This window comes from Diprion similis, chromosome 10 (assembly GCF_021155765.1).
Source record: "Diprion similis isolate iyDipSimi1 chromosome 10, iyDipSimi1.1, whole genome shotgun sequence".
NCBI classification, from domain to species: Eukaryota; Metazoa; Arthropoda; class Insecta; order Hymenoptera; family Diprionidae; genus Diprion; species Diprion similis.
In genome coordinates, this window is record NC_060114.1 from 19,826,789 (window position 1) to 19,840,113 (window position 13,325).

The 13,325-nt window shown below is 41.7% G+C and overlaps 1 protein-coding gene across 6 annotated transcripts; it reads right to left on the reverse strand.

Moving 5' to 3' along the window:
* Window positions 1-3,179: 3,179 nt before the first annotated feature.
* LOC124410811 (glycine receptor subunit alpha-2) lies at window positions 3,180-9,399 on the reverse strand. 6 transcript variants are annotated; one of them, XM_046889449.1, is made up of 9 exons: window positions 8,950-9,399; window positions 7,889-8,505; window positions 7,106-7,250; window positions 6,948-7,030; window positions 6,504-6,871; window positions 6,210-6,341; window positions 5,937-6,074; window positions 5,543-5,863; window positions 3,180-3,645 (listed from the first exon to the last, which is right to left on the reverse strand). In XM_046889449.1, exons 2-9 carry the CDS (start codon window positions 7,990-7,992, stop codon window positions 3,476-3,478), a joined length of 1,461 nt encoding a protein of 486 aa, XP_046745405.1. In that variant the 5' UTR covers window positions 7,993-8,505; window positions 8,950-9,399; the 3' UTR covers window positions 3,180-3,475. The 6 variants fall into 6 exon arrangements, with proteins under 6 accessions (XP_046745405.1, XP_046745404.1, XP_046745408.1 ...); XM_046889448.1 differs by having other exon boundaries at window positions 7,889-8,651; XM_046889452.1 differs by having other exon boundaries at window positions 6,504-6,586; window positions 6,728-6,871; window positions 7,889-9,396.
* Between the last annotated feature and the right edge of the window lie 3,926 nt (window positions 9,400-13,325).

Genomic DNA, 13,325 nt, shown 5'->3' on the forward strand with positions numbered 1-13,325 from the left:
TTTTACGGCGTAGTTTAATATTTAGTTTTCTCAACTCTGTGAGCCTCTCATTAGCTCTCCTTCTCCTGATTCTGATAGAAGATGGTTCAGGCTTGACTTGAATACGTCGTTCCGATATTATCAATACTCAAAGCCACTGAGTCTATGTCCGAGGAGAGACGATACCGTTTGAAAAATCACCAGCAATCATTTTATCACAAAACAAATCACGGCACGATTTTAACGCCGGGAGCCTTGCGGCCCGAGGAGCTCCTGAGGACAAAGAAATGACGAAGCGGATCCCTGAAGGGAGACTGTGGCCGTTTGAAACGCCGAGCTTACGGAGAGGTTGAAGGGATACCCGGGAGGCCCTCCCTTCCCGCTAGCCCTTCACCGACCAATCAGAGGGAAGGCTCCCTCCGAGCTATCTGCGGGAACGGGCTCGCTCCCTGATCATGCAAGGCCTCACCCCGGCCTTCCAGGAAGCCATTATCTTCTAGTGGCTCTCGCTTCACAAGAAGACTCGAAGCCCTCGCCGAGCGGTGGAGGCGGAGGATTACATTATTCATTCACTTTTGGCAAATACTTGTAATCACCCGACTCACCCGGGACTTAACGTTCATCCCTCAGCTTGGCCAAAAATATCTCCCCCTCCTGCTTCGAATTCTCAGTCTAAAATTGATATGCTTTTGCGTTTTTCCACCATGTCTTCACAAGGCATCAATGTCTTTCAATTCCGTTGTACGAGACACATCGAGGATAGATTAACTTATCCTTATTTCGAAGTAGCAGGAAAAATTACACAAATTCCTGACGCGTGCTCTAAACCTATAGAATCAAGTGTTCTGCAGAAAATAGCTCTGTTGATGGAGAGAGAAAGTGAGGCCGAATGAAGGGATCCTGCCACATGTGCTGAACACTTGCAGCTGTGCAGTTGTCAAACGGTTTTAGACCCATGGTTTAGTCATTGAACTCCCCGTCTTTCCTTGGAATGTTTTTCTCATTTTCTTCTGTTTTGTTTTGTTCCTCCTTTTTCCCTCGCTGCTGGTTTACTCTATGCTCCGACATCTGCTATTCCCACATCGGTTGTATCCGAGACCCTCATTCTCTTCCTCTTCGTCCATCTCTCTCTACTTCTCTCCTATCTTCCGTGCATGTGAATTTAAGATGAGGAAGGGAGTGCCTTACACGGGACTGAGAAGTGACCTGTAGTGGTTGATAATTTCGTTACCCATAATCGTTCCCCCGATAAGATGTCCCGGCGTGTTTCCTCTCCCTTTCAAATGGAGTGACCACCGTAAGTTTGATCCCAAAGAGTATAGCCAGAGGCCCGGAAGAAAAGTATAACGAGAGGTTTTTTTCCTCACTTTAATTCGTGCATATAAATTTTAGTCTCATATTATGTTCACGACACATTAAACCATGCAGGCTAGTCCCATTAACGGCTCGAGATTTGTGATTAGTACGGCACTGAAGGAGGGTTTCGATATCGCTCACTTCGAGGGTCACGGGTTGATATATTTATAACCGACATCATAGAACGAACGCTTACAGTTCGTGAGCCTTGGTCGAAGATAACTGTAGACGGAGATATCAGCTCGGAAAGCACTGACTGTATTCTGTGAGTCCGTCGCCCTGAGTCACGGTACAAGTATGAACGAAAACTGCGGAACAGACAAACGGTTGGGATTGCCGTGAGCGTGCAACAGCCTTTTCAAAAACAAAAATAAAAATAAAAATAAAATAGATGGTTTAATAAGGGAGCCAACGAGTAAAATTCTTAAAGGACGAGAGAATAATTTGAGGATTGTTGCCTTACCCCAATAAGTTGCAATTCAGATCGGTCTGTGTTTTAGGTATAACTGTATGCATCGTATTTATACATATATTTTCACAAGTGTACATGAATATTGATCATGCAATTGTTTAGCGAGAATTTAGCCTGTAGATATGAAACAGACAGACTAGTACGTGTCTTATTTTATAATTATTACAAGAGCTGTGTTCTTAATTATTATACAAAATGAAAATAAAAAAATTATTTATTTTATCACTATATCAGCTTCGAGCAATGAATTATTTGTTACAGACTCTGCAGTAAAGATTACTTTTTTAGATGTGTTATAAGACTCGCAAGGTGTTGTGTACGCGGGTTCATATAGGAGTTCGGATTTCGCTCCGGACGATTAAGCTGCGTTCATTTGGGACACTACAAAAGATACATTAATAACAAATAACGATAAGTACGTTGATTAAGATATACATTAGACATATACACGTAATCATAGATTAACTTTTTAGAAATGGCTTATGCGCGAGTGGTAATATAGTTACAGATGATGACACGACGACAATGCGGACTCCGTCGAATCGCAATAATCAAGCATTATACGTCTACTTAGGCTTTTCATGCTTTCGACAATTCAAACACTCGAAAGATAGGTATAAGTTATTTGAATATGATATAATGGAGTCGAATATTTAAAGCGCGATTAAATTATAAACTTTTATACTCGTGACACGGTCACTTTCAAACGTATTAAACGTTGGTAGATCCTTGGATCTTCTATCTGTATAGTATTTATGTTGTAATATTACGTATGTATAATCACTTAGTGTCGTCAATCATTTAACATTAATATTATACATAATTCTTCACATACACGTTATGCTATTATCTACATTTACAAACCATTTTTTATTATCGCCATATACTTCCTTTCTAGAATTGAACATTTATGTAGAAATAATTTGATCTACATTTATGTGAATGGAGAGGAAAAAACATTTGTACTGTGTTTCAAATTTGACGCTATTACATGAAAAGAAAGAGAGGATAGACAGAAATCCCAGAACAGAAAGACGGCAGAAAGGAAGAGACACAAACGTAATTTTCCCTTCGACAGGATCGTTCGACCTTGAATCTCACATTAATTCTACGTCAAATAATCTATACAACGTGACACTGCGGACTCGAGTACTTGAAGCTAATCTAGAGCTAAAAACATATTTATCGTAACTAGATTTAATTCCGAGATCTAAATACGCCTTATAGTCCAATACGAAGATTTTTCAAAACGATTAGCTGCAATTTCAAATCACTAACATCCTCGATGCTAATTCGATTTCTCAGCAAATTCCACGACATTATAATATACTTACAGTTGAAGAGCAAGAGCTGAATCGAAATTAGCAAAAAAAAAAAAAAACACGTCAGACGAAACAATGTCAAAGTATGCGATTCTAGAAAACGATCTAATTCTCGTCAGCCGTTGCTGCAGTGCGAAATAGTCTTGTTACACGTATAAATAATTACTGCTCATGTCTATTGGCGATTGGAAAATCAGGCATCTTAAGCAGCTGTGATATTATTGTGATTTTTTTCTGGCGTGCGGCGGGTTTTTATACCCATCGATACATCAACCGGACACATTTTGTTTCGGATTCGTTCACGCAATGGCGACCGCAAATATGCGTAAAACGCTTTTGCGTCGTGTCAAAGGCGCCTTGCAGTTAGATGTACTTGGCGAACATGATCCAGTAGGTGACGTTCAGTACGGCGAACAGGAATGGAAAAAACACTCTGGATACTCTGTCGATGTTGAGGGCCCGCATCCGTGCCCTTTGTGCCGGCGTTGGTCCAGGGGGTGGCGCTGCGGCTGACTTCTGTAATCGGTCGATTATCAGGACGGCGTTTCTCCGCGTAATAATAAAGGGCACTCTAACCTCTAGGCCGCCGGAAAATCTCAATGTAGGCGCTATGGAGCAATCTATCGAAACCCTGTACTGAGAGGTTTTTGAGGTAGCTGATTGCGAATCTGAACTCGAAATTTCGAAATTCAAGATGGCGGACCAAAATCCGAAAAGTAACTCGATTTGGATGAAACTCGGTATTCGAGGGTTTTCGAGGTCACTGATCACGAATCCGAACTCGAAATTTCGAAATTCAAGATGGTGGATCCAATGTGGTTGCGTAGAGAGACTTTTCGGAATTTTGTCCGCTTTATTGGATCCGACATCTTGAATTTCGGAAATCTGATTCTAGATTCGTTATCAGCGACTCCAAAAACCCCACATTTAGGTCTTATACAAAACTACAACTTTTGAATTTTTCCCTACCGTTAACCGCTGGAAAGCCTAAATATACGCTCTGCGTGTGATTGGAGCTTTGTATAGGTATATTTAAGATATGGATACACTATTTGGGGACTTTCTAAGCGAGTTAAAGCTCATCAAATCCGGCAGTCTAAAGTTTATTGGCACTTGGAAAAACTTCTACCCGATAAACGAACGCATGAGTCGTTAAAGCTCCTAAATTCACTTTTCAGGGTATACCCAGAATCCCACAGCGTCATTCAATAGAGCAGGGCCAGGACTTGTCATCACCAATTTTATCCGGATTTACAGTATATGCAGGGCTTGACCAGGAACGATAGTCACGCAAGTGGGAACGCTAGATGGCCAACCGTGCGGAATCTTTTTTTATTCGGTTTTCAATTATTACGATAATATGCCGAAAATGAACCGAAATAATGCATAATGTATTGTATTTACTTATACTTGTACAAAAAGCATCGAGCATCGTTAATTCAAGAGGTGGATTCAATAATCATGGGAAATTTGGATTGCGAGTAACTTTACGTGAAAGGATTATAATTAAAGCGTACACGAGGCCGTCGTAAATAAAATTAGACGCTTTTATTACTATACAGCAAACGAATCGCATGTACTGGGGTGACATTTATAATAATTTAATTAATTTAATTAAATATTTTGAGCGTACGCAAAGATCTCATGGATTCAAAAGACTTCGCGTAAGCTTTAATTAAAAATTAAATTATAAAACATCTCACAATGAATATCAACCCAGCACATGCAATTCGTCAACTGCATAATGATAAACGCATGTGATTTTATTTATGAAGCCCTCGTGTACACTTTAATTGCAATAATTTGCTAGACAGTTATTCGCAATTCTGAATTTCCCATGATTAAGCACTTCCTGAAATAATAACGCCCGATGCTTTTCGTAAACGTATAAGTAACTACAACACGTTACGCCTCATTTCGGCTCATTTGCGGCGTAAGTATCGTAAGAATTCAAAGCCAAAGAAAAGAAGAAGAACAAAAAGAATCCGAACTCCTGCTACTGCGTCAACCGCTACTTGGAACGCACGGTAACGTGAAAGAGTTCTGTATTGAACGGTTGACGACAGGAATTTTATTTTTCAAACGCTTGTCTACCTAGCACTCCCACTTGCGTGACTTTAATTTCTAGTCAAGCCCCTACATTTACTGTAATTCGGGACGAATTCGGTGATGACAAGTCCTGGCCATACCCATTAAACCGCAGAAAGTCGAACAATAAATTGGAGTACTATTTGAAAACCATGAAATTTGAAGCTTTAAAAGAGAAATAGGTTTCAGACGTTCGATTAATCGGGATGATCTTCCCCGTGCCCTGAGAGGAGACAGAAGCTGGCAGGACTTCATCGCCTGCTACTCTCAAGGTACCGAATGAACTGAAAACATTATGAACATCGGATGTGCATCGACGTGTCACCTTGGTCGCTATGTCGAAGATCTTGTCGAGCTTCGTGGCGTCCGGACCACTGGCCGAGCTTGGTGGTGGAGGAGGAGGTGGAGGTTTGGCTGGAGGAGCGTCGTTGTCTCCGAGGACGATGTTGACCAGACAGTATTCCATCAAAGCCATGAAGACGAATATTGTGCAGACAGACATAAAGGCGTCGACTGCTTTGAGGTAAGATACCGGGGGCAAAGAGGCCTGACTCTTCGCATGCTGCGTCGAAAGCGTCAAGAGCGACGTCACTCCTAGAGTGACTCTCGCCGGTGCGGCTTCCGGTTTTATCCAGAACGAAACCCACTGGTGAAAAGCAATTTGGAAACCAGGTTAGGAACGGATGTGAACGTTTCGAAGTGTGGTCATAATTACTCACCGACATGATTACGATGAGGCAGGTAGGAACGTAAGTGTGGAAGAGATAGTAGCCCAGCCGCCGTTTTAGTACGAAGACAACCTCCAGGCATGTAAAGTTTCCTGGAGAAGGAAATTGCTTGGTTCAAATCTGTATCAGACATGAGAAGAAGTAACGGCAACGACAAGTTGATGGCTGATTGAAATCAGCTCAATGCGCGGAGGTGCGATTTGATCAATACTTGGTTCGAAAAATCATCGGTCGTTAGAGGCCAAGTCTTTAAGAACATACCAGTGGAATAGACTTGCGTGCAATCAGCTGTGTAGTTTTTCACAAGCTGAAGTTGGGGCAGTTCTATGTTTTCATCAACGACGAGCGGTACGTCAGGGTCCCATTGGAAGATCATTTCGTCCGTGGTATGCGACACTATTGATTGAAAATATTTGAAAGTTTGGTGAGTGATGAAATTTTTGTTTTAATCGACAGGAATGAGAGGGGAAAGGGAACGTAAGTCGTGCGTGAAAGATGGTAGGTAGCTTGAAACTAAGCTCTAAAAGGCCCGTGTCGTTGTTACATGAGGTTACTTACAACTTTCCATTTGCAATTTGCATTCCTGAGTGTCGTGCGGATAGATCAAGAAGTTCATGGCGCAGGAAAGTTTGAGCGTCAACCTAAAACGAATGATGATGATGTTTGGTGTTTGCTGTGATGCCACTATTTCGGGGTTTTTAGAGATAAGAGAATAAAAAAGGTCGGTTCGAAACAGGTAGTGGGAATATATAATGATAATCGAATAATCGATCGGCACATACTTCACCATGTATAAAATAGTCTTGTCTTTGTAAAGCCACAAATAGTGATTGGGAATTGTCATTGTTTGGAAGGTGACAGATTTGGCATTTTTGAAAAACGAATCCGGTCTCCACATGTTCTTCAACCAATCGACTTCTAGTAACCTTGAACCATGATAAAAAAAACCTGTCAATTTGGAACTTCGGAAAGCACTGTGTTGTTCAACAAAGTCAACCTTACCTATATTCCGAAGTCATATTTTCCGGAAGTCGCAGTCTATTGTCTTTCCACGTCTGGGCAAAAAATATATCTGCCGCATATGTCTAGGAGGATTTTTCTTGAGATTAATTTATCGTTCGCGTACCTCAGCTGACTACTTGACTGTGAAAAAGTCTTACCATAGAATTTTCGTCGATAGAATCTAGACCCATTACTGTTACGTGAAAATAGACGACAGTTGCTTGTCCGTCTTTCTTTGGCGGCCGCATCTTGTCATATAACTTTGGATCTTCTGGCAAGAGGTCAAAGAACTCCAAACTCCTTCTGTAAATATTTCGTGTGTTTTTCGCTAGAGGGGTGTGTGATATTCTCTATTATGCATCGGCCCAATGACTCGCTGACTGTGCAAACGCGACTCGACATACATTTTTGTGCCCGTCCGATGATTTGTCGATATTAAAATAATATTCATTACGTGGAAGAAGTTCGCGACTCTTGAATAAAGAATGTACTTTCCATTGGAAGCAACACCAAAAGCAGCGAATAATTAATAATGAAATGCACATTTTCGAAATGGCTTCGATATCGGAGGGGTTACTTTAGATCCCCAATTAACTCTTTTGAAAGTCGACGATGTATAGTTAGACACTGGTTGGGAATTGGTATAGAATTTCAATGAAACCAACTTGGCACTGAAACGAGAAGCTAATTTGTTGACTGGACGAGTTTGCGAAAAAAAGAATCAGGATAATTGGAGGAAGTTGATGAATCGAAAGTGTCGAACAGCGGTAAAGAAAAAAATCCTCCGACTATCACTGGCAAAATTTTTGTCTTTATTTTTTCAAGAGAGCTCGACGCGATGTCAAATAACTGCTCATTCGGTAGATGGCAGTAACGATAATGAATGAATGAACTACATGATTTACTTCACATATTCCTCAGAATATCACGGAATGCCTTACTGAGCTTGGGCTGCATAGATGAGGACAAGTAAGAGAACCAGCGGCAGAGAAGCACTCATCCTGCAGACGCCGTTCAGAGTAGCCCGAGCTGGACCGCTCTCCATGTCTTCAACACATTTCAAATCCGTAGTTGAGGGAACCGCAGTATGCGATAAAATCCCGGATGTTCAGAAAGGACAGTTACGTAATCGGTGCGGCCGAAAGATTCGCTTCGACGGAACCACTAGAACCGATGGTTTTTAGCCACGATTGACTGCCGAACGTCGACTGACTGAGGACCTCCGCTCGACTTCTTGCCCGAGATTTTGCAGAACTTGCGAAATTGGAGGCGGAGAGGTACGCCGGAGGTAGAAAAGTGGTGGGGGGTACAGAAGAGCAGTGACGTTGTTAGAGAGACAGCCTTGGAAGGGTAGAAACCCCCCTGTAGTAGCGGGTACTCGTGTTAGACGTTGCGCTGAACCCAACGTTCGTTGGTACTAGCTGGTTACCAGCCACTGTCCCTACGGAGTTTCCATCACCTATCACCTATCTTCACTTGCCCCTCGTTCCACCTTACTTCCTGAAAATTTCCCGCCCCTTCCACACGCCCCTTCCCTCGGGATATCGCGATGCGGTTCCTTAGGACGGATGCAGACCGATACAACGGATAAAAGGTCAGCCAATGTCTATAGACAATGGACTTATATTTCGCTGCACCTTCTCTAGGTGCGACGTTTGTCATTTTCGATTCGCCACTTCTCGAATGGCAAATGAGATCTTGTATCTGATAGGGTGAAAGATGAATCCGTACCAGAGAAAAAAAAATCTTCGTTTTTTCGTAGACAGTGGAAGTTTTCCCCCTGACGTTGACTTAAAAAAAAGGCAGGATCGAGTGCGTGCTGCTAATTTCACCGGATTTCACTGCATGCTGGCACGGAAGGAAGCCATCAAAGAGTCCATTGTGTCCGTGAGGGTATCGTCGAGTCTTTGATCGACGGGATCTCGTCCCTCCTGTCTCTTTGCAGTATTACATTCGACTGTTTACCTACCCTGCATCGAATCCAAAAGGGTTTCTCACCTACCTTATACGCTATGGAGCCAAACGAAGATGTGGCGTCTTCATTCTCAGGATCATCCTATAAGTCAACAAGTTCGCAGCTCTCAATAATCGGGGGAATGAACGACCGGCGAGAATTCTGTCCCGCGTGTAGGGCCTGTCCATCCGCGCATCAGAAGACGGTTAAAGGTACTAGTACCCAAATAGCATCCACACTTCGGAAAGTGGAGGCCGTGAATGCCAAGTGGTCCTCGTCCCTTGGTAACTACCGCTATTTGAAGGCACCAGAAACTACGCCAGTCGATGTATCGATCCTTGAAATTGTGCCACGAATAGAAAGCGTCGCTTCGTCAAGTGGCCGGCACACTCTTTGAGGAGGCTCCAACTCATCGTCACGATGACAGAGAGAGAGAATAGCGCGGTGGACCAAGAGTGCAAGAGAGAGATGCATGGAAAGAGAGAAAAAGAACTGAACTGCGGTGATTTCCGTTGTCTCCACGACCCGCACACCGTCCGCCAAACCCTCTTCGGCTTGGGCTAGGATGCTGTCGGGGGATAATAAGTGTCACCTTCATTACGCGAGCAATTATAATCATTAGAACTGAAGAAAAGTTGCATCCACCAGTAGGTACGCCCGAGGATGGAATCTAGTGAAGGGTACTGCTGCTACATGGTTTCAGATGTCTTTGGCATCGGACCACCGCACCGGTTCACCACTGACGCAGCGAGTCAATATTCTCCGCGTCATCTCGAGTGGCTAGCGCACTCCTCGCATATGAATCTTTTTCGAATTAATTAGGATCCCACCGTTCTCCAGCATCGCTTCAAGCAACTCCTGAGGCTCTTTGCTCGCGAAATCTGTCCCGGTATATACTCGTGAGTGCAGCATTGGCTCATCCATGCTCGCAACAGCGTCGGCCGGATGGTCGACAGTCTCTACTTTCAGGTTCTCGTACAATAATCGCGATAACGAGACATTGAGAGCGGCTTCCTCCGCAATCAGGTCATTCCGGGTCTCCTAGGCGACTCGCTGAGTGGGTATCCACCAACGACGCAGTACCCGTTTCGCCTGATGGTTAACGAATCAGGTCTCGCACATCACAACGTCGCAGTATGACGTCACTGCCGTCAAGTTGGGGTGCTAAAGAGGAAGTCGACTATCCGCGTGTTGGAATGCTCGAAGAACTTCTCAACCGAATTGCTCTTGATCTCAGGGGTGACGGATCATGTGAATATCGCACTCGTGGACAACTTTGTTTACCAATCTCTTCTGTTCCCTCTTCTTCTTCTTCTTCTTAACGCCCTTAGTACCTTCAGTGAATTGCGGAACCGTACGAGAAACTGTCCGTGACCCTCGAAAGCTCTCGTGTTCTTACACAGTAGGAAGAATTTCAGCATGAACTTCCGTAGACTATAATTTTACATCAACCTAACTCTATCTGATGGTAAATTTTCGGAATAGATCACAAAAATAGCTACACAGTGGTCCGCACCGGCTAATTTGGATACCACATTCTGATCAATGTTGAAACAAAAAACCTCAACTCGGGTCTAAATCGATACCGTTAACTTTTTCCTTCAACAGAGTACAATCTGATACCCAAAATGCGCGATCTTTCTGTATGGGGCGGCCATCAGTTCCAATTCCGCTTCTCAGAAATGGGAAGAAAGAGGTTGAAACCATCTAGGCTGCGAGTGGTGAACGCATTTCTGTCGAGTATCGCGATGAATTCATTTTTCGGGGGTTGACTGGGTGAGAATCGACAGGCAATAAACAAGTGGCCGATCTATTCTTACCCCGCGTCTTCTTGTCAAGGAAGAAATTAGATTCTGCTGAGGTTGTGTGCGTCACGCGGAGCACCAACACTCCGCGGTCTGGTTAGAGTTTTTTTTTCGCGAACGTCAGCTGTAAGCCGGTAACACAGTGGTAAGGGGTTCCCGGTTTGGCTCAGTCCCTAGCCTCTGGGGCGGTTGAGGACCGCTTCAGGTGGATGAGACGACGATGCACGATAAGCACGCCCGTTCTCCAAGTCCTTGTCTCTCTCCTACCGCGCCCTGGCTTCCCCCCCTCCGCCAGCCGGGATGCCCCCGACACTTCCTGTGACCCTGTTCCACCTCGTCCCGCCACCGATGCTGCTGCTGCTGCTGCGCCCTCTGCAGTGGCGCAGCGGAGTTCCGCAAGCTTCGGTTCGCGCTTTATTGCATTATTATATTACGTTTTGGCTGACGTCGTAGCGCGTTTAGTCTACTGCCGCAGATCCTGCAGACGTCGCGTCAATCCGTCGACATATTCGCGGTTACACCTAGACTCCTCTTCGAAGTCGCTTTATTTTTTTTTTTTTACTCCAGTTTGTCACGTGGATGCCGCAATGTCTGTGGGATATATATATATATGTATGGATGTAGAATCTTTCTCCGTCTCTTGAGAAGACCTATTGTTTCGAATGACTATGGGCCTTCGTCGAGGGAACGAGAGCGGAATAAATAATCCGCAACTTCTTACCTCGCATCGTCAGCTGTGGTATTTAGACGATACTGGAAATAAAGCCGGTTCTACTGGAATTATTCTGGATTTGAGTCAATCGTCAATTTGAAAATATTTTTTTTTTTATTCTCTTTGCTTCGAGTTTGTTTGTTTGTTTGTTGTTTTTATTTTTTTGTCCAGATAATGTCATTTTTAACTCTTCTCTTTCTATCTTGTAAATTATAGCTTACCTGAGCATGCTGGATATGAAAATTACGATGATCGTGTAAACAATTACGAACGAATAATCATGTTGATCGAATTGTAGACAGAAAAAAGGAACACTACGTATATGTAGGATAGAGGACATTTATTTTATTTAATCTTTATTATTATTATTAGGTTCATAATTATCATTTATTCTACCGACACTATATTTATATTTATATTTGTATTTATATATATTTATATATATATATGTATGTATATTTATATGTATATATATATAAATATATATATATATATATATATATAGAGAATACCCTACATTATGTCAATAATTATGCGTGGATTCAAAGGACGTTTTTTATGTGTAAGTAGGCGTATGTTTGTGTTTTGGATAATTTTCACACGTGTCAGGAGATTTCTTATTAAACATCCATCCATCCATCCATTTATCCATCCATCTATCCATCTATCCATCCATCCATCCATCCATACGATAAGAAGTTCGCAATAAGTTCTTGCATGTTTGGGTTTGTGTTTGTGTTTGTGTTTTTGTTTATGTTTACCTGTGTTATAAATGTATATGTGTGTATATACCTACTATATGTTATTACTTTGTACCACCCATAAAATACGCTTTACCCAGTATTCACGCGGCTGGTAATTGATCAAGTACGAATAGTGATAGTGAATCTACTACCAGCCATAGGTCACAGTTATAATAGTCGATCAATCATATAGTCGTCTCTTATTATTTATAATCTCGAGCAACTGTATATTGTACACAAAAACAATATATGAATTATATCCTCTTGCGTTTTATTAGTATTACAGTAAAATTATCATCGTCATCACTATCATCATCATCATCATCATCATCATCATCATCATCATCATCATCATCATCATCATCGTCGTCGTCGTCATCGTAACCATCATCATCCGTGTTTTTTTTTTTTTTTAATTTTTGTTTCATTTTACACCTTTTTTTATTGAAAAAACTGGATTGTATGTAAAGATATTTCAAAGAAAAGAACAAAAAAAAAAAAAAAAAAAACAATCGTCTGCCGACCTAGGCGGTATTCGAATAAATAAAAGTTTTCATTTTTGCGATTCTTTTGTTTTTTTTTTTTATGTTTTTTTTCCCTCCCCTAAATATGTTATATATAAATATAATATACATTGCATATATCATATGTGTATAGTACTTGTGATCGCGCCTTGTACGTTTTTCGTTTTACCGATAGATATTTGGGGTATTTCTCCGAGGCGTGTCCAACGTTATATTTATATGTATATATGTATGTATATGTCACCAAATAAATAACAACGATAAATGTCGAAGTAGAAAAAGGGAAATGAAAAAAAAAAATAAATAAAAAAAATGATAATGTAAAAAAGTTACGAAAAAAAAAAAGTCACCGGAGAAAGAGAAAAACGGCAGGAAAGGTATTCTGATGCTATTTTACAAACCATACTAAGATCTCCATTTTTCATTATTTTATGCGAATATAATTCATGTCAATGAAGAAAAATCAATAAATAACAAAATTGATAACGGGAAATAGAATTAAATGATCGATCAATGAACATCCAGCCGATGGTGCTTTGGAAATTACGTACAAAGACTTTCGAATATGTGTGATCTTATAATTATAAAACTGAGGGACAATAAACGCGGTAAATGAGAAAAAAAAAGATTTTTTTATTTT